At 33.2% G+C, this 19,644-nt stretch overlaps 1 protein-coding gene across 1 annotated transcript in view; it reads left to right on the forward strand.

The window, feature by feature from the left end:
- Window positions 1-19,009, forward strand: part of LOC134252228 (dysferlin-like) — a 63,846-nt gene extending 44,837 nt beyond the window's left edge. The window contains exons 27-37 of the mRNA XM_062734649.1: window positions 1,970-2,137; window positions 4,694-4,760; window positions 5,156-5,212; window positions 7,063-7,253; window positions 7,602-7,751; window positions 10,225-10,257; window positions 13,324-13,422; window positions 13,784-13,945; window positions 14,057-14,225; window positions 16,615-16,740; window positions 18,908-19,009. Of these exons, the coding sequence (XP_062590633.1) occupies window positions 1,970-2,137; window positions 4,694-4,760; window positions 5,156-5,212; window positions 7,063-7,253; window positions 7,602-7,751; window positions 10,225-10,257; window positions 13,324-13,422; window positions 13,784-13,945; window positions 14,057-14,225; window positions 16,615-16,740; window positions 18,908-18,993 (1,308 nt within the window). The 3' untranslated portion in view covers window positions 18,994-19,009. The remainder of the gene's footprint in view (window positions 1-1,969; window positions 2,138-4,693; window positions 4,761-5,155; window positions 5,213-7,062; window positions 7,254-7,601; window positions 7,752-10,224; window positions 10,258-13,323; window positions 13,423-13,783; window positions 13,946-14,056; window positions 14,226-16,614; window positions 16,741-18,907) is intronic.
- Window positions 19,010-19,644: the final 635 nt, after the last annotated feature.

Raw genomic sequence — 19,644 nt, forward strand, 5'->3', positions numbered from 1 at the left:
TTATCAAACTTCACATGTGGATACAAACTTGCACGGATGATGCATCTAGGGATGAACACTACCAGACTTGCTTCGGATGCTGGATCTGACCTATATTTTCCAGATGAGTGACCAGATTAAAGTTTTTGGAGCAGGTCCATTCCTAATGAACTTTCGTTAAGCCCAACTTGGACCAAACTTGCATGGATGATGCATCTAAGGATGGACACTACCAGACTTGCTTCGGATGCTGGATCTGACCTACATTTTCATTCCCAAGTAACTATAAGCCCTACCTGAACCAAACTTGCATGGATGATGCATCTAGGGATGGACACTACCAGACTTGCTTCGGATGCGGATTTGACCTATATTTTCATTCCTAAGTAAATATAAGCCCTACCTGAACCAAACTTGCATGGATGATGCATCTAAGGATGGACACTACCAGACTTGCTTCGGATGCGGATCTGACCTATATTTTCATTCCTAAGTAACTATAAGCCCTACCTGAACCAAACTTGCATGGATGATGCATCTAGGGATGGACACTATCAGACTTGCTTCGGATGCTGGATCTGACCTACATTTTCATTCCCAAGTAACTATAAGCCCTACCTGAACCAAACTTGCATGGATGATGCATCTAGGATGGACACTACCAGATTTGCTTCGGATGCAGATCTGACCTATATTTTCATTCCCAAGTAACTATAAGCCCTACCTGAACCAAACTTGCATGGATGATGCATCTAGGGATGGACACTACCAGACTTGCTTCGGATGCTGGATCTGACCTACATTTTTATTCCCTAGTAATTATAAGCCCTACCTGAACCAAACTGATCAAATTTTATACACATACAAATTTTCATTTGCTTTACTAATATATCCTCGGCGGGGCATTCACGTCCTATGGACATATTTCTAGTTATTATTTAATGTTGAATACCGGTACATATTATAATTAATTTCAGAGAACAAAACTGAAGAATTAGTAGATATCATTTAACTGCACAAATAACTTACAAAAAAAGGTGTAAAACCTGCTTCCCAAAATAAAAATCCTGCCTGCCGCATTGAATTTTGAATATTTTGGCTTGAGAAACTATTAATTTTTTTTTTTTTTGCCTAAATAAATAATATTTGAATCAGATCTGTTGGAGTATTGTCAGAGTTCTATCTATAAAGAATTTCCTTAATGGTGTTCGTAATGGTTTCATTAAAGGTACTTAGACACAGATTTGAAGTTAATATTTTCTGTGTAATATGAAGAATTATATATTTAAATACCATTTCACACAAAAATTAATTAAAAATCTTACTTCATTTAAAAGTTATTAAAATTTTAATTTTTTGGCGGGTTTGATTGACACGCCCTTGCACTTTCACAAATTTTAACTTTATTCTTAATCCTTAGGAAAAGTGGCAATCTTGTTGTGTATTAATGAGAAATATTAAAACATAAATCCAGAAAAATAATATTACTCAGAGTAGAAATGTTAGAAAGCAAAACCCCTTTACAAGTATCGTCATTCCGTTGTGTACAGAGTTTTGCAAATCGATCACACTTGTGTTATGAACACAGTTTTTGTAAACAGGGCAAGAGCTCTGTTATTGTTTGGTGTTTACGATTCACCGGGTGCGTTCAATCGCCAAAGTCTGTTCACCTTAACTGCATGGACTGACAATAAATTGTGTGTTTGTTTTGCTGTCGAACATGTCTACTCTGAATTTTCTGCATTATAGTATTAATATTTTAGAATTTAAAGTTTTAATAACTTTTAAATGAAATAAGATTTTTAATTAATTTTTGTGTGAAATGCTATTAAAATATATAAGTCGTAATACTATAGAGAAAATATGAACTTCAAATCTGTGTCCAAGTACCTTTAAGCCTTGCAGTTCTATCACAGGGAAAAAAACAAAATTTTACTTAATCAGGTCAGTTAAATAAACAGTGTTTTACACCTGACTGATTTTTCTGTAGGAGAAGAAGATGGAGGAAGCCGCTGAAGGCTGGGAGTACGCTCCCTTGTTTAACCTCAAGTTCCACCACACTGAACGCACCATGGACATGGTTCGGCGACGACGCTGGCACAGGAAGATGGTCTGCGAGAAGAAGGGAGCTGACTGCTTCTTCGCCATGAATTTTGAGGTAAAATACATGTACATTAGATGTCCCGTATCTGAAGTATTGTGAATATTTTCCTTAAAAAAAACATATTCATCAATTTTTGATTGTTAATAACAGACAAGAATGTTCTATTCTAAAAATGAATGACCCCCCCCCCCCAAAAAAAAAAAATTAAAACAGACTCCAAAAGTATTCTCATTGTTTATAATGTTTGGAGTATATTTTTCATTAATGTACAGAGTATATTAGGTCTTCGTGAAATGAAAACTTTGTGGGACCCCACGAGATCATGAAACCAAACGTATGATGAGTCAGAAAAATTATAAATATGGACAGTGAGCAATGGTTACTAACCTAACTTTATTAGAGAGAACTCTCCTTGTAAATTTACAAAATCTATTTTCCTTCAAAGCAGCTGTAATGGCTTTTGTTGGCTTCACAGAAATAGCTTGGCAATGCATGAAAATACTTGTTCTTTAGGATACTCATGCATTCTCAAATGATAATGTTAACTATACAAGCCGACTTTGTTATTTATATAATATATCGCATTAACTTTGGGAATTTTACAGAAAAAGAAGAAGGTAGGAGATTTGTATACTGTTAGCCTGGCCTGAATCTGTTGATGGAATGATTGTTTCAGCATGTTATAACTTGATGTATTGACTTTTAGTTTCCACTGAACGATCATTGCGTTCAATCCGCAGTGAAACCACTGCAAAATTTTATTACCTCCCCTGTAGTTTAAGGCTCAGTTCAGGTCTTTTTTGGTTCTAAGTTTATTTATTAGTATTGTCATTTCCACCATCTTTATTTTTTTCATTGTTTCATTTCTCTATAAAAATTATCAGCCGAACCTTCATCAAAAGGGGTTTAAATATCAAAAATAGCTGTCAATGTCAAGGATTTTTATAGGAGCAAAAACATGATTAGAAAATAGCTCTTTCCCTTTAAATATAGTATATAACATTGCTGGGGTCTAAGGGACATCCCTTTGCTTTCAAGTTGGCTTGCAAGAGTAGCGCCTCATCTTTATTTTGTTTTTTTAACTATGTCTAAGATTTCATTCTTAATTTAAACGATCTAAGATTTCATTCTTAATTTAAATGAATCTTGATTGAAAATAATTTCCTTTTTAAAAAAATCAGTTGACTTCATATAAATGTAAAGCCAAACAATAGTATTGAAAAAATGTAATGAAATCCTACTCTGAGAAAGAAAGAGGGAAATATGGCTCCATTGTGAGATTTCCCCTTGGGGGAATTCTTACTCTAGAGTGCAGATTTTGGGGAAAGCTGGCTATGGGGGAATTCCTATTCTTCAGTATCAACTAAGTGTATCATTAAGATAAAATCATGCTGAATTTGGGAATTTTACAGAAAAAGAAAAAGGTAGGAGTTATCTATAATGTTACCCTGTCATAATTCTGTTTTCTGGTCTGAATTATTATTTCAGCATGTTGTTATTACTTGTATTGCATTTTAAATTCACACTGAGAGATCATGAGAACTTAATTGAACTTAAAAGGGCAATGAATCCACTGTTAAAAAAATGAAACAACAAAAACTGCAGGCTTTTATTATCAACATGTAGAAAAGGCATTTTTTGAGGGGGGGGGGGGGGTAGGGGGATGGGGAGCCCTCTTGTCCAGTATCCAATTTTTTTTCGTTATTGAATTTTTTTTTAAAAGCTATTGGTATTACCCAATCTTTCATTAAAATGGAGGAACACATTTTATAATAAAAGAGTAGGAATTTTTTAACATTATAACATGCCCTCAATGACAACCCAGATTCCTTAGATCCTGCCAAAACTTTCACTTGTCAGTCCTTGGGTGGATTAGTGGTACTAAATACAAGATTTTTTTACCAGCAGGTAAGATTATGCTCATGGGAAAGTTATCAAGTGTGTCGGTCAGCCGGGTTCGATTGCCGGTGGCCAGATAGCTCAGTCTGTAGAGCACCTGACTGGAGTTTCAGGGGGCCAGGGTTTGAATCCCAGTCTGGTCCGCTGCATTTTCTCCTCTCCCGTTACACAAGATTTACAAACCTACAAAAAACAGAAGAAATATCCAAATGATAGAAAGATATGAGCTTTCATAGACATGTAATAATGAGAGCTATTATATTGTATATCATGCATTGATAAATGCATCCACAACAGATATATTGAATATACATATTGTGTATGTTATAATACTTGTAATATATATAGTCAAGTAATTGAAAGAATACCCACTAGGTAACGAAATAGATGATATTGGCATACATTTATATACAGATTATCAAAGAATGTTGCAAGGAATTTAACAATGTTAGAGTCTTCATAAATAAGTCTCATACCAAATATGTAATCTTAAAAATTTCTGTGATGGATGTATATCATTCTAATAGTATGAAATAAAAGAGATTGATATCCTATCTAAAACCTGTCAAAAATACTAACACTTGTCACCTTCATTCAAAGATATTCAGACAAGCTTTACTAGATTGAGATAAATTCTGACTGTCATTTTAATAAACCTAATCTTTTTCTGTATCTGACCCTCAGACTAAGAGTAATTAACTTGTTTTACAGGATGAAGATGACAAAGAAGACTTCAATGCAGCATACGCAGCTCCAAGAATGTTCCTGACATTCAAAAGTAAGCGGACCTTAAATCATTAAATATGAAAGACAGAAATAATTCCTAGCCTCAGTATCAGCTGATCATCCATTGATTGTCATGATGAGTGAAAATCGCAAAAGTTCTTTTCTCGTATTCTTACATTGTTTAAAAAAAAATTGATTTTTCTTCAAAATAAATACTTGGGTAAGTTTAAAATTTATATAGATCTTCATTTCTTTACGATGTGTTTAATTTTGAATTAGCTGAACAAACCTGTAAAGTTTTAATTGTAATAAGTATGAAAAGATATACCGGTAGTGCTTTGAATTTTAACTGCTCCTGTCAAATTTCATCAGTTTATTTAATCCTTAATCATTTTTTTCCCTTTGATATACAAGATAAAAACTAAAAATGAATTTGCATTCTTTCAGAGCCATACAAGTACCAGTTGAGGGCCTATGTTTACCAACTTATGGCCGGGGATACAGGATGAAGACTTGACATAAAGAAAATTATTAAAGGACTTGGACACAGATTTGCTATAAGGCCATATAAAATTAATCGCATCCCCGCCCGCCCCTCTCAAAATGTCCCGCCCCGATGTTTTTTATTTTGATTTTTGGGTATTTCCATGCATTTTTATTCAGTAAGAATTTGGGTCAAAGTTAAAGAGTTATCTCCCGTCTGTATTAAAAGTCGCGTGTCGCTATTTATAGCAAATTAAAACGCCATGTGAAGAATGGAGAAAAATCGGCAATATAAGCAGTTTAAATGTGTAAGGAAAAGATAATTTGTCAGTATAGAGAAGGCAGAGAAAAAAAAATAGCATAAACACACATAGATACCATCACTGGCAGGAGCAAGTATGTAGAGAGATTGTAACTAAGTAAAATAGACGAGGAAAATGATACCTGGTCAAGTCATATATAATAACGATCTCCAACTGTGTGACTTAGCTTTGAAATAATAAAAAAAATCTACAACATCGTAGACAGACTTAAGAGAAGGCCTAGATTTTTAAAAAAAATTATTAGAACATTTATATAGATTTTGCAAAATAAGAAGTCACACATACACAATTCATTGGTATCCCTACCTCATTTTGTTCAGGATGTGCCGTATAATGTGTACTTGATAATTTGTTGCGGGCGTCCATTGTTTTGTTGATACTTAGGCCTAAATATAAATTAACAATTATAAAAAATAAAAAATAAAATCCGCCCACCCGCCCCAATTTTTTTGCTTCTAAAGATTAATTTTACCTGGCCTAATATTACGACTTATATATTTTGTAAAAGTTTAATTTTGATATCGTTGCACTCTCACAAATTTAATTTTATTCTTAATCCTTAGGAAAAGTGGCAATCTCGTTTTGTATAAATGAAAAATATTAATGCTATTTTTAGAAAATTCAGAGTAGACACGTTGGAAAGCAAAACATACACACAATATATTTCCGTGCAGTTGTGGTAAGCAGACTGTGATGATTAACGTGATGATTCTAAATATATACCGAGCCTTGTTTACAAAAACTGTGTACATAACACGAGTATTCTCGATTTGCTTAAATCTGCACACATCTCTTAGTTCGGAATGACCATACTTGTGAAGGTGTTTTGCTTTCTAACATTTCTACTCTGAATAGAATTATTTTACTTGATAAACGTTTTAATATTCCTCATTAAAACACATCAAAATGCCACTTTTTAAGGATTAAGAATACCCTGTGAAATGCAAGGATGTGTACAAAGCCAAAAAATTTAAAGTTTTAATAACTTTTAAACGAAATAAGATTTTTAATTAATTTTTGTGTGAAATGCTATTAAAATATATAATTCGTTATATTATACAGAAAAAATGAGAAAATATTAACTTCAAATCTGTGTCCAAGTACCTTTCAACATCAAATAAAGAGCAAATGACTGGCTCCCTGACTGTACTTCTCATACTGACCAATACTACATATACAGAAAATTATTAAACATCAAATAAAGAGCAAATGACTGGCTCCCTGACTGTACTTCTCATACTGACCAATACTACATATACAGAAAATTATTAAACATCAAATAAAGAGCAAATGACTGGCTCCCTGACTGTATTTCTCATACTCACCAATACTACATATAAACAAAAATTTTTTAAACATCAAAAAAGAGCAGACAACTGTTTCTTCTGTATATTATATGGCAGCTGTATGTAAATGTAGAGGTCCTTATTCAGACTAATCTTCTGTCCGTGTTTTTCAGACCCGTAAAAAATAAACACTACTTCTAATGCAGACTGTACATGATTTTTATAAAATTAAGCAACCTTACCCAGACTAATCGTCCCCCGTGTATTTCAGACCCGTACGCCCGCATTTCCTTCCTGACCCAGAGCTCAGTGACGGAGAGAATGGAGAAGTCTCTCTGCCCCACCTGGGACCAAACTCTGATTTTTGAGGAAATTGAAATCTACGGTGACCCCCAGGCATTAGAGGAGAACCCCCCAGAAGTTGTTATTGAAATATTTGATTACGATAAGTTTGTAAGTTCAAATTCAGATTAGTCAGTAACTTTTGTGTCATATAGCAATTAAAGACCATATTAATCAAAAAGTGTAGTGAAATGAAAGATCAGCATGTTTTATAAACTGCATATTGATTTTTGATTTCTGCAATTCTATGCTCTTTAATCCTATCGCTAGTACTCAAGAATAAAGGGGACACTGTAACAAAAAGTGAAATTCCTCACTAACTCTCAAAAAAGAAAAATACATAACTTTTTACAGAATACAATGACATGACGGGTATATAGCAGTGTAAGCTTGACCATCAATTGTTCAACACAGCAACATTTAGTTAAACCCTATTAATGTGTTTTATCTGATTTTCAGGGGTCCAATGAGTTCCTGGGCAGAACGAAGGCCCACCCGATGGTGAAGCTTGACCCGTCCGATGCCCGCATGCCTGTTCTACAGTGGTACCCAATCACGCGTGGGCCAGAAGATGGAGGGGAACTGCTGGCCGCATTTGAACTCTTCCTGGTATGCTTCCAAGATATCACTCTGAGATAGTTCTGATCTCAAGCTCAGACTCTATAAACTGATGGGAATAAATGACAGTCTCAAAAAGTCATAAGATTATCTTATCTCGTTACATGTTAAGAGTATGTTAATGGCCCAGATTACCAATAAAGCTGTAGATGTAGTCATTGAACCAAATTTTTAGAAATAGCAAATTTGTCCTTTAGTTTGCCAAAACCATACTTATTTTATTTATTAAAGTATTCCTACTATTAAGTAGGAATTGACATAAAATTTGTAAACTCAGAATAGATTTCTATAGACCTTCAGATTTATGAGATTAGCCTTAATGTTGTAGAAATTAAATAAAATAATGATAATCTGACTCTGTCGTTTACACCCATATCATCTAATTCTTATTTAATGGGATTCTAACTTACAATAGAAAAACAGTACTTAATTTCAAAGTATACTTTTTCATCTGTAATGTGAATTTAGAAGATTTGTTAAATATATGGCTCTTTCAAAATTTGTTTTTATATTTTGAAGTTTAATTTTCGAATTATTTTTTGTATATTTATCTGAGTACATCTATAACACTGTATATCTTTCTATACTAACCTCTCTCCTCAATAAAAAAACATCATTAGGATCAGGGATATGAGGTAAAATGAGTTATTTCCCTTTAATGACCAAAATTTGGCAGAGGACAACATGGTGACAGTAATATTAATTCTCTTTACCTTTAGTTTCTTTAGACCTGAGTATTCTTTTTAACTGGAAGTATGATTTGAATTTTCAATAATTTTTAGCTCACCTGAGCCGAAGGCTCAAGTGAGCTTTTCTGATCACATTGTGTCCGTCGTCCGTCCGTCTGTCTGTCCGTCCGTCTGACTGTCAGTCTGTCCGTCTGTCTGTAAACTTTTCACATTTTTGACTTCTTCTCAAGAACCACTGGGCCAATTTTGACCAAACTTGGTACAAAGCATCCTTGGGTGAAGGGGAATTTAGATTGTTAAAATGAAGGGACATATCCCCTCGCAAGGGGAGATAATCAAGAAAAGAGAAAAATAGGGTTGGGTCATTAAAAAATCTTCTTCTCAAGAACCACTGGGCCAGTAAAGCTGAAACTTATGTGGAAGCATCCTGGGGTAGTGTAGATTCTAAATTGTTCAAATCATGACCCCCGGGGGAAGGGCGGGCCACTCAAAGTTTTATATAGAAATATATAGGAAAAATCTTTGAAAATCTTCTTCTCAAGAACCACTGGGCCAGAAAAGCTGAAACTTATGTGGAAGCATCCTGGTATAATGTAGATTCTAAATTGTTCAAATCATGACCCCCGGGGGAAGGGCGGGCCACAATGGGGTATCAAAGTTTTATATAGAAATATATAGGAAAAATCTTTGAAAATCAAGAACCACTGGGCCAGAAAAGCTGAAACTTATGTGGAAGCATCCTGGTATAATGTAGATTCTAAATTGTTCAAATCATGACCCCCGGGGGAAGGGGGGGCCACAATGGGGAATCCAAGTTTTATATAGAAATATATAGGAAAAATCTTTGAAAATCTTTTTCTCAAGAACCACTGGGCCAGAAAAGCTGAAACTTATGTGGAAGCATCCTTATATAATGTAGATTCTAAATTGTTCAAATAATGACCCCCGGGGGAAGGGCGGGGCCACAATGGGGAATCAAAGTTTTATATAGAAATATATATGAAAAATCTTTGAAAATCTTTTTCTCAAGAACCACTGGGCCAGAAAAAGTGAAGCTATATGTGGAAGTATTCTGGGGTAGTGTAAATTCTAAATTTTAGGAATCATCTTTTTGGGGAATCAAAGTTTTACATAGAAATATATAGGAAAAATCTTTGAAAATCTTCTTCTCAGGAACCACTGGGCTAAAAAAGCTGAAACATATTTGCCAATTGAAGGATCATGGGGTAGTGTAGATTTCAAAATGTCTAAATTATGATCAGTGGGGTAGGGTGGGGATGCATTATGTATAACAAGGGGGAAATTTAAAGAACAGAATGGTCAAAGCTTCTCAATGGGCCTCTTGTTTGATTTAGTCTCAACTTGCTCAAGAATTTAGTACATCCCTTTCAAATTAAATTGCAACTGCTATCGTATAAGAACAGAATTGAAGAGAATAAAATTTATCACAAAATCTTTGTATTTTGATTGGCAGATGTAGTAGAATTGCTTCCAAACCTCAGATTTTCAACTTAAGTTTAAGTAGATTTGGTTGTGGAATTAATTCTTCTATTTTTCCTTTTTTCTATGAATTATTGCTTTGGATACCTATTTTACCATAGATTCTTCAATAACCAGTTTAAAAAAAACTAACTGCATCAAAGATATATCATACACAAACAGTATATACGTTTAGAACTCTGATTTCATTTTCTATGCTTGAATACATTAGATACCATACAAATACAGTGTGAGTACATTCAGGCCTTTGATTTTGATCACTTTATAATATTCAGGTGCCAGACAAGAATGCTTCAATGGAAAGTCTGGTCAGTACACTAACGCCCCCTGGTGGTGTTATACTAGTACTAACACTAGAGGCTAGTCACTTAGTATGCTGTGGATTCTACTAACTTCCACCAACCCTGTCCAAAACTATTTATAACTATATATAAAACCTATCTTGGTCAATTTGAGGTGCAAGTCTTGTTTCAGAAATGTTGGGTCCCATATCAAAATGAAGGTTTTATTCAGTAATCAATGTTTCCCTCTGGATAACTCAAGTTCCTTGTATTCTGCAACTTCTTATTTACTACATAAATAAAAGGTGATAGAAACGTGTCACATGGTCAGAGGTCAAGGTCAAAGTTTATAGTTTAGGATCTTTTATTATTGTTTAAATACAGTTTAGCTTATTATATGTTTGAAACATATGAACTTTTTATTTACTACATTGAAGTAGAAATATTTTAGGAAAGAGAATTAGGAATCACAGGTTACCAGGCAGATAATACATTTTCTAGCTTCTGCAATTAATCACAATTAGCTCCTCCTATCAGTGACCAAGTATTTCTCTATATAGTATTATCTTTTAAAGGCTATTTTCTTCCACAATTAGAAGTTAGTTGATGTTCAGGGTTTCACATTATGCTTAAATCTTGATTAGTTGATGTCAGCATTAATACCATTGGTTTTGAGTTCAGTGAAACCAAGATTCAGATATCAAATTGATACAGACTAAGTTGGAATATAATATCTGCCTGAGCTTTTTACAAGTAGTATATTTTGTACATATACATATTCAGGAGGGGTGTAAATTAGCTTAATTTTGTGCACCTTGTGTGACATATTTTTGGTTCACCCCTAGTTTTAACTTTGTGAATTTTTAGCTCTACTGGTCAGAGACCAGAAGAGCTTATGTGATAGTAATGTGTCCGTCGTACGTCCGTCCGTCTGTCTGTCTGTAAACAATTTTTCAAAATGCTACTCCTCCTACAGTTTTAGTCCCATTTCAATATAACTTGGCACACAAGTAGACTACACTAAGATACATAAAATTTTCTGTGCATCGGTTTTTGATTTCGATGAATGGTGTTGTCATGGTTAACTAAAAATAGAAATTTCTTTGAAATTCTTTCAAAATGCTACTCCTCCTACAGTTTTGGTTCAATTTCAATATAACTTGGCACACAAGTAGACAACACTAAGATACCTAATTTTGTGCATTGGTTTTTGATTTCGATGAATGGTGTTGCCATGGTTACTAAAAATAGAAATTTCTGTGAAATTCTTTCAAGATACAAAGCTGCACTCCTCCTACTAAAAATAGAAATTTCTGTGAAATTCTTTCAAAACGATTTCAATATAACTTGGCACACAAGTAGACTATATGAAGATACATCATTCTGTGCATCAGTTTTTATTTTGATGAACGGCAAGGATCATTTTTCTATTTATTGCTGTTTTAATGTTTCAAGTCCCAACTGCTACTTTTCTCTTCCTTTGTTTTAAGTATAAACCAGTAGAGCTACCGTCTCAACAGAGACTTCTGGTTGTAGTTACTGTCAATGAAATACCAAAAAAAAAAATTAGTAAACCTTTGAGAGGATTAACTTATACAATATAATGAAATGTAAGAAGTTATTTAATTGCATAACAGCAAATTAATTTTGCTCTTTCTTAGTTACATGACAAGATGGGGGTATGTGAAGTACAACTTCTCTAACTTCAGTCAAGTAACTCTTTCTAAGCTTATGGCTGTTTCCATTTCATGATGACTATGCATTTATCATGTACAGTCCAATATTGCATATATCATGATATAGTACAAGTAAAAATATACCATTCCATAAATATAAGAAATGAAATGCATAAGTTTGCTCAAGAATATTTTATTGAAGAAATAGCTATTAGTGAACATCTCAGCAGAATTATACATTAAGAAAATATCTCTTAGAGTAGACACCATAATTAAGATGGAAAGCTTGTTAGATATGACTTGCACTTAAAATATCTTTGCTGTTCAGATTGAGAAATGACACTAGAGACATGATGTTCCAGTAATACTCTCTGTAATCCATCATAATTCAGATTGTTCAGTTTCTTTTGCTTGCTGAATTGTAGGTAGAAACTGTTTGCATGACAAGGTCAGCTATTGATTGTAGTTAATGCATGAACTCAAATGACCAGACATTCCTGATTCCTGGAGGGGTGGGGATGGGGGGGATAGGGAGCACTCAAAGTGATTCTGGAATAAATTATAACTAAGTAATATACTGCCACTGTATGGCTAGAATTAAGCTGAATATAAGGACAATTTTCACATTAAAAGTTTTAAAAAATCTATTTTATTGAGTCACAATATTAATTTGTAAAGGTTTTTTTAGTGAAATATTTAAATACAAATTCAAAAGCATCCAACGATAATAGGAAAGAAATATCACACTACACACACTCTCCAGTACAGTAAATATCAAAACAGTGTATTTTATTCATACTCACTTGTATCAAAAAAGTATACACATTGTGTATCTGAAGTTAAAAGAATAAGTATTTATACTAGGTAAATATACTGACATATATTAATACCATGTAGATATTATGTATAAAATAAATGACCCTCCCTTTATTATAGCTCATATCATATGTCTTCCACAGTTAATGCATCACATACTGTACTGATCAAAGCATGAGCAAGTGGTCAATGTGTAATGAAATGAAATTTTATTGCTTTAATTATGGAAATGGTAATTGGTGGTCTTTTATGGTAACAATAATATTTATGATGAGTGGTAAATTGAAAAAAAATACTTGTTCAAGCATTTGCTGTTTTTCTTTTAATAACACTTTTAAAAAAAATTACACCATAAAATTTTATACCTTTTCCAATGCATGTTCCATAATTGAGCTTAAGTACAAGAATTGTGCTCTTAACTTTGACTACACAACAATCTGATATTGTTTATACAAAGTACTTTTTCATCTCACATAAACAATTCATTAAGTTTTATAACATGGCTTTTGAAATCAGTATTATATCCTCTCAGAAGTTGGTTTACAGTCCATGAAAGAGAGCACCAATATAAATCATCTATAAACCTGTTGATCTCTTGCAGCTTGCTGGCTCAGACCTACCATTCTTACCTCCAAAGAAAGGAGACCTTTTCCTGGTACCCAATGGAATCAGACCAGTAATGCAGAGAACAGCCATTGAGGTAAAGTCTGGTTTTCTCTGATGTATTATAAAGAAAATAAATATTTTATGAATTTTATTTGTTGATGGATAAAACATTATGACAAAATTTACTAGTAAGAATGGCTTAATATCATCACAGTAAAACTGACAGTGGGTAATTCCAAATATTCAAGCACTTGGGATTTATATTACTTTGATGGCATGCATCTAAAATATTACTTATATATGCTGGATTATTTAAAAACAAAGTGTAAATTCTCTGCATTAATTTTCTAAGATGTGTGATTTGGGTCACACCCTGACCCCATATGATTAAGAAAATTATGCTTTTGATTTTACAATCCTTATTTATATAATTTTTTACCACCATTTTGTAACAGGTTCTATGCTGGGGTGTGAGAAACATGCAGAAATTCCAGCTGGCAGCAGTTACCTCCCCTAGTGTGGAATTTGAATGTGGAGGTCATGTGATGGAATCCAGCATTATCAAAAACACAAAAAAGAACCCCAACTTTAATGAGAATGTCTTGTTCTTTGATGTTGTGAGTATATTATTATCACAATTAAATACTGAAAAGCAATGATATTTATTGAAAATACTGAAGTATATAAATGTTCGATACTGTAAACCAACTTTCTCATGTTGCATATAGATGTTGCCCCGTGAAGAGCTGTACATGCCTCCCATGAATATAAGGATCCGGGATCACAGACAGTTTGGGAGGAAGCCCACGGTAGGGATCCACGTCTTGAAGTCCCTAGAGGAGTACCGCTGTGACCCAATCAGACGCGAACAGGAGGAGGAAGAGGAGGGGGTGCAAGGTAAATCTGGAAATCAAGGCTGGTGTCTGTGTCTAGGATTAACCTCATGGCTTGTGTGTTTGTAGGGTAGGCAGTAGGGTAACCAAACCTAGATTAGAATTTTTGAAGTCTTCTAGGTTGAGACAAAATTCACTTTCTGGGTACGTTGTACAGATTTTGCAAAATTTAATCAATCAGAGTTGTCATTAAAAATTCAATTTAGAAGAATCATATGGTGAAAGAAAAAATATCTGTGGAATCCGACAATGTTTAAGGATATCTTTTTCAAACATAGTATTTAACATTTTGTGTTTGTGTGTTTCTTGATCTTTCTGTCTGAAACTTTAAAACTTTGCTTAAAACTTTTAAACTAACTTGGAAAGAGTTCTTAATTTAATACAAAGATAATTTTTGACCAGAGGTGTGTTGTGGCCCTGAATCAAGGTCAGTTAGACAAGGTTAAAAATAAAAAGGGATAGAAATGTGGATTTGCTTCTGATTTCATAACTCTGTAAAAGAGAAAACCTCTTATAAGTGCTTCGAGTGAAAAAGAAAAGCCAAAAGCTGATACAAATGTAGGCTATTTTCAGAATGTCATAACATATAACCAAGGTCATTTGATAAGAACAAACTACATAAATTAGAGTGAAATAATCTTTTCAATGGAGAAACATAAGCTCAAACTAGACACAATAGTGAAGATCAGTAGCAATGTAATAGTTCTTGGCTGAGAATTAATTGCAATAGGTCTAAGTCCAGTTTATTTCCCCATGCTAGGGGTATTCCACGAATCTGCACTAGTTTCACTGATAAGTTTACTTGCCATATTTGATTAATATTACTAATGTTATTGAATTGTGGACACAAGTTTCTTATTATGTCATAGTTTTCAAGACTTTAAATAATAAATTAGGACAGGTGTGACTCTGTATTTAAGTAATTAAGACAGGGAGACTTACTGCATGGTTTGGTGACTTAAATATAATTCCCTTTTTACCATGAGCATATAATACTATTATTATACCTCTACTGATTTTTCACTATATAAAAGTAAATCGATATATTTTGCTGATTTCCTGAAAATCACTGTAAATAAGCCGATTCCCTGCAAAACAGACTGATTCCCTGCAAAAAAAGTACGTTTTTTTTATGAACTGATACACACCTATTCGGAACGCTTGACATTTTCTTTCAACTTACGACAAACTTAGAAATGTTCCGAATAAACTCATGAATATTCATTAGTAAATCGAAATGCATCGCGAGTCAACTGGTCCCATATCAATCAAAAAGAACCAGTCTACTGGAAGCGAACGACAACAGAAATGGCGTGCTCAAATTTGCGTAATGTTACTTTCGATTTTACTAAGTAAAAACTTGGACAATGAACTGATTTATTGATGAAATGGAATTCCTTTCATGACTGTATTCTGTTTTGTCGAATTTTTTATCTATTCCTGTTGGAATTAAACATTGTTGCTGAATACAGTATTGAATATAATTTTTTTCAAATGTCTTGTTTGTATTGGTATAATAAAACAGTTAACGTACATTTCATTTCGGGAGTCAGCAAGATTCCAGTTCCCCTTGAGCAAGCCTATTTCCCCCGGTGCAAGCGCCTCGGGAAATAGACTTGCTCTTGGGGAACTGGAATCTTGCTGACTCCCTCAACGATATACTTTAACTGTATAATGATGGAGACCCTTTTTTCCCCAACTCCTTCATGGTTGTAGTACATTTCAATATTTTGGATTACTAATTCACCCTTGCTAGCCAGTACCTTGATTTCGTTTCTCTTTAGTTTGGTTTAAAATTCTATCATTGGTATCAGAACTTTTAGTACTTTGATTCCTAAGTTTCTCCACTGGCGCTCAGAACATTTAGTACTTTAATTCCTTAAGTTCTTCCATTGATTATCAGAACTTTTAGTACTTTGATTCCTAAGTTCCTTCATGTGCTATCAGAAATTTTAATAGTTTGATTCCTAAGTCCCTCCATTGGCTATCTGGACTTTTAGTCCTTGGATTCCATAGTTCCTCCATTGGCTATCAGAACTTTTAGTACTTTGATTCCCTAGTTCCTCCTTTGGCTTTAAGAACTTTCAGTAATTAAATTCCTTTAGGTAGTTCCTCCATTGGCTATCAGAACTTTTAGTACTTTGATTCCTAAGTTCCTCCTCTGGCTATCAGAACTTTTAGTACTTTGATTCCTAAGTTCCTCCTCTGGCTATCAGAACTTTTAGTACTTTGATTCCTAAGTTCCCCTTTGGCTATCAGAACTTTTAGTACTTTGATTCCTTAGTCTCTCCATTGGCTATCAGAACTTTTAGTACTTTGATTCCTTAGTCTCTCCATTGGCTATCAGAACTTTCAGTACTTTAATTCCTAATTCTTCCTTCAATTGTCTTAAGGGGTCAGCAGTTCTGAGATCACTCAGTCTGAACTTGAGGGTCTGATGTCCGCGGCAGTCGATCGATACAAAGACATCCAGTCCTCGGTGTCTCAAGTTGACTCCGCCCACACCAGCTATCAAACAGGTCGGTATTTTCCATTTGCGAGGTTTTCTCCTGGTGTAGCCATGCTTGTTAGATCCTGAATGCATTGTGGGAAATCATATTTACCCAGGTACTTTTCATGTTGAGGTCCTACCTTAAACTTCAAAGTAAACATAAAACAAGTTTATATTTGAAATGAAAATTTGAAGATGCAAGATTTCTTCAAAAAGACATGAACCTTTATGGACCTCAACAGGTAAACATACATATACATCAACTTTAATTAATTTTAGACACTAATTTTGGCCATGTAGCAAACTGTTAGAGAGTAAATTTCCTTTTAGGCAAAATATCTGTATTTAGAATTGGATTTTTTTTTTCAAATGCTGGTCTCCTTTATCTTTACTTAAATTCCTATTCCAGATAATGTTTTGTTGTTTTCTGTTTATTTCATAGAGATTGAAATTCATTCTTAGTAGTTAACACCTTCCCTCATTTGATGGATACAAATAATTGTTCATACAGTCAAACCAGCTTAAATAGGCATTTGGGGACCTAAATACACTTTGTTGATGACTAGTTGCTTAATATGTAGATATTATATTTTTATTTCATTTAAGTCATACCTTGGAGGAATACATAAAATGACCAATGCAATGATTCCATGCTACTTTTGGAATTCAGAAAAATGTAAGAAACAAAAATTAATCTGAACAAAGAGAGTTTAAGGCATTCTTCAGATGTGAGATGTTCAATGTGGACATAGATAAAGGATTTGTACGAATTTATTCCTATTCTGAAAAGAGTAAAAATAGGAGTCAAGGTCACTTTTGAAATCAAATCGTCATCATCCGCAGTTGCTGCCCCTGGTAGGAAGCTGATAAGTGTCGGATTCTAGATTATTGATTTCTGTTGAAAATTAAAACATGTGTGATCCCATAGTTTCCTCTGTAGATTCTCTCTTAGTGACTTTTTAACTCTATCATTGACAACTAAGCTTTTTCTCTTAGCTGCTGTAGAACTTAACAAAAAGTACTTCACTGTAGAAAAACAATATTTCTATCTGTATATGCTTTTAATATTTTTCTCAAACTAAAAATTACATCATACTAAAATGCTTCTTTAGTAGCAACATTACTTCTCAAAAGACACTGATAATTAAAACAAATCTTAACGACCGCAAAGTAACCCAAAACTATATACATATGATGGATGTTAATCTAACAAATACATGTACATCCAACCTTGTATTTTACATCCATGATATTCTGTGTAACAATGCATAATATAACCCAATGCTTATTAATTCATTGCAGGAGAAAATCTTGTTTATGTGAAAATACTGATCTGTTTATATGCTCTTGTTTATATTTGTTACATTATGTTATTTCAGTTTATAATTTAGAACAAGTATGATTGTTGATTTTTTTCGTTCAAAAATCAAAGAACTATATGCGGTATTAACCAACATTTGCCCCCCAAAATCAAACTTTGATGGAGTAATATTTAATTAAGTCCTTAAACAGGGGAGTATATGCTGACTTCAAAGCACTGAATAATTTCATAATTAATGACGTCATATGTACGTAATGACGTCACAAATATGACGTAAATTTCAGTTTTTTATGAATTTTGCAGAAAAGTGTACTTTTCGATATTTTAAATTCACCGAGCGCATGTGTGTTAGGATTAAAATTTTGATATAATGTGTAGAATGATAATATCAATGAAATATGTCAATATTGTTTGAACACACATGATATAAATGTTAAATTGTTGAAATTTTGTCCATTTTGTCCTCTTTCTGAAAAAGGATATAAAAGGACTAGTTTGTGACGTCATAAAAACAGAAATTGTGAACACACTGCCCTGGAACTATAATATTTTCTGTTAACTTATATTTCTCGTACAATTTATTGAATTCAGCACATTTCAGGAAGTTTTCAAATTTTGACTTTTGTGGAGGCAAACATATGCAATATACCGCATATAGTTCTTTTCACTAAAATTCCAAACAAGAGAATGATTTATCATTGTGTTTTACATGTAATTTAGTTATAATTCATTATTTTGTGCTCTTGTAATATGTTTGTCATGTTCATGGTTTCAGGAGTTGACTTATCAAATTGAATGTAATAATAAATAGTGGGTTCAGAGGTCAGTTGGTTTGTCACATGATAATGGTGAAATTTGATTGGCTGATTTGTAGGAGGACTTGTGAATGGGGCCCGCAGTGGGGAACATGTGATTGAGATGCCAACGGAAGAAAAGAAGAAAGAGGTAACAATCAAATGAAAAAGAAAAATATAAACATGTAATAAAAAATCACTATAATAATGTAGCTCTGATAATATTAGCTATCAAACTATTTTAATAAATATTTAATTGCTGTTCCTGAGTAGAAAGTCTTCTATTTTTCTATCCAATACAGTTTAATTAAATTACCTTTTACTGCTGGAGAATTTACTCAAAGAAAATTTGGTTCAATCTCTATTAAATTGCTTATAATAGGATGTTTTATTCTCTGTTTATATAATAGATATATCAGAGTTAATTTAGATCCCACTTTATCTATGTTTTATAATTATAGTATTAATGTGTCTGTTATGATTTATAATAATGAATTGCAAATTTGGTCATGTATTATTTGAAATATACATTAATTGTTAGTATATCATGATAATATATTAGCTTTGACACTATTTTCATATATCTCTTTATAAAAAAAAATTACACATTATACAGGGCTCGACATTAACTTTTTTCCTACTTGTCCATTCGGACAAGTGACCAAGACATTTACTTGTCCGAAATTCAACTTCACTTGTCCGAAAATTTTCAATAAAGTTCAATAGTTTCAACTTGAAAATTAAAATTAAGTCCATTTATTTACACATGTCATGGGCTTGGTTGATTCTTGATGTTATTGTTACAGACAGATAAAAC

Source organism: Saccostrea cucullata, unplaced genomic scaffold, assembly GCF_032062105.1.
Source record: "Saccostrea cucullata isolate Sc308-1 unplaced genomic scaffold, CSIRO_AGI_Scuc_v1 ctg1555, whole genome shotgun sequence".
NCBI lineage: Eukaryota > Metazoa > Mollusca > Bivalvia > Ostreida > Ostreidae > Saccostrea > Saccostrea cuccullata.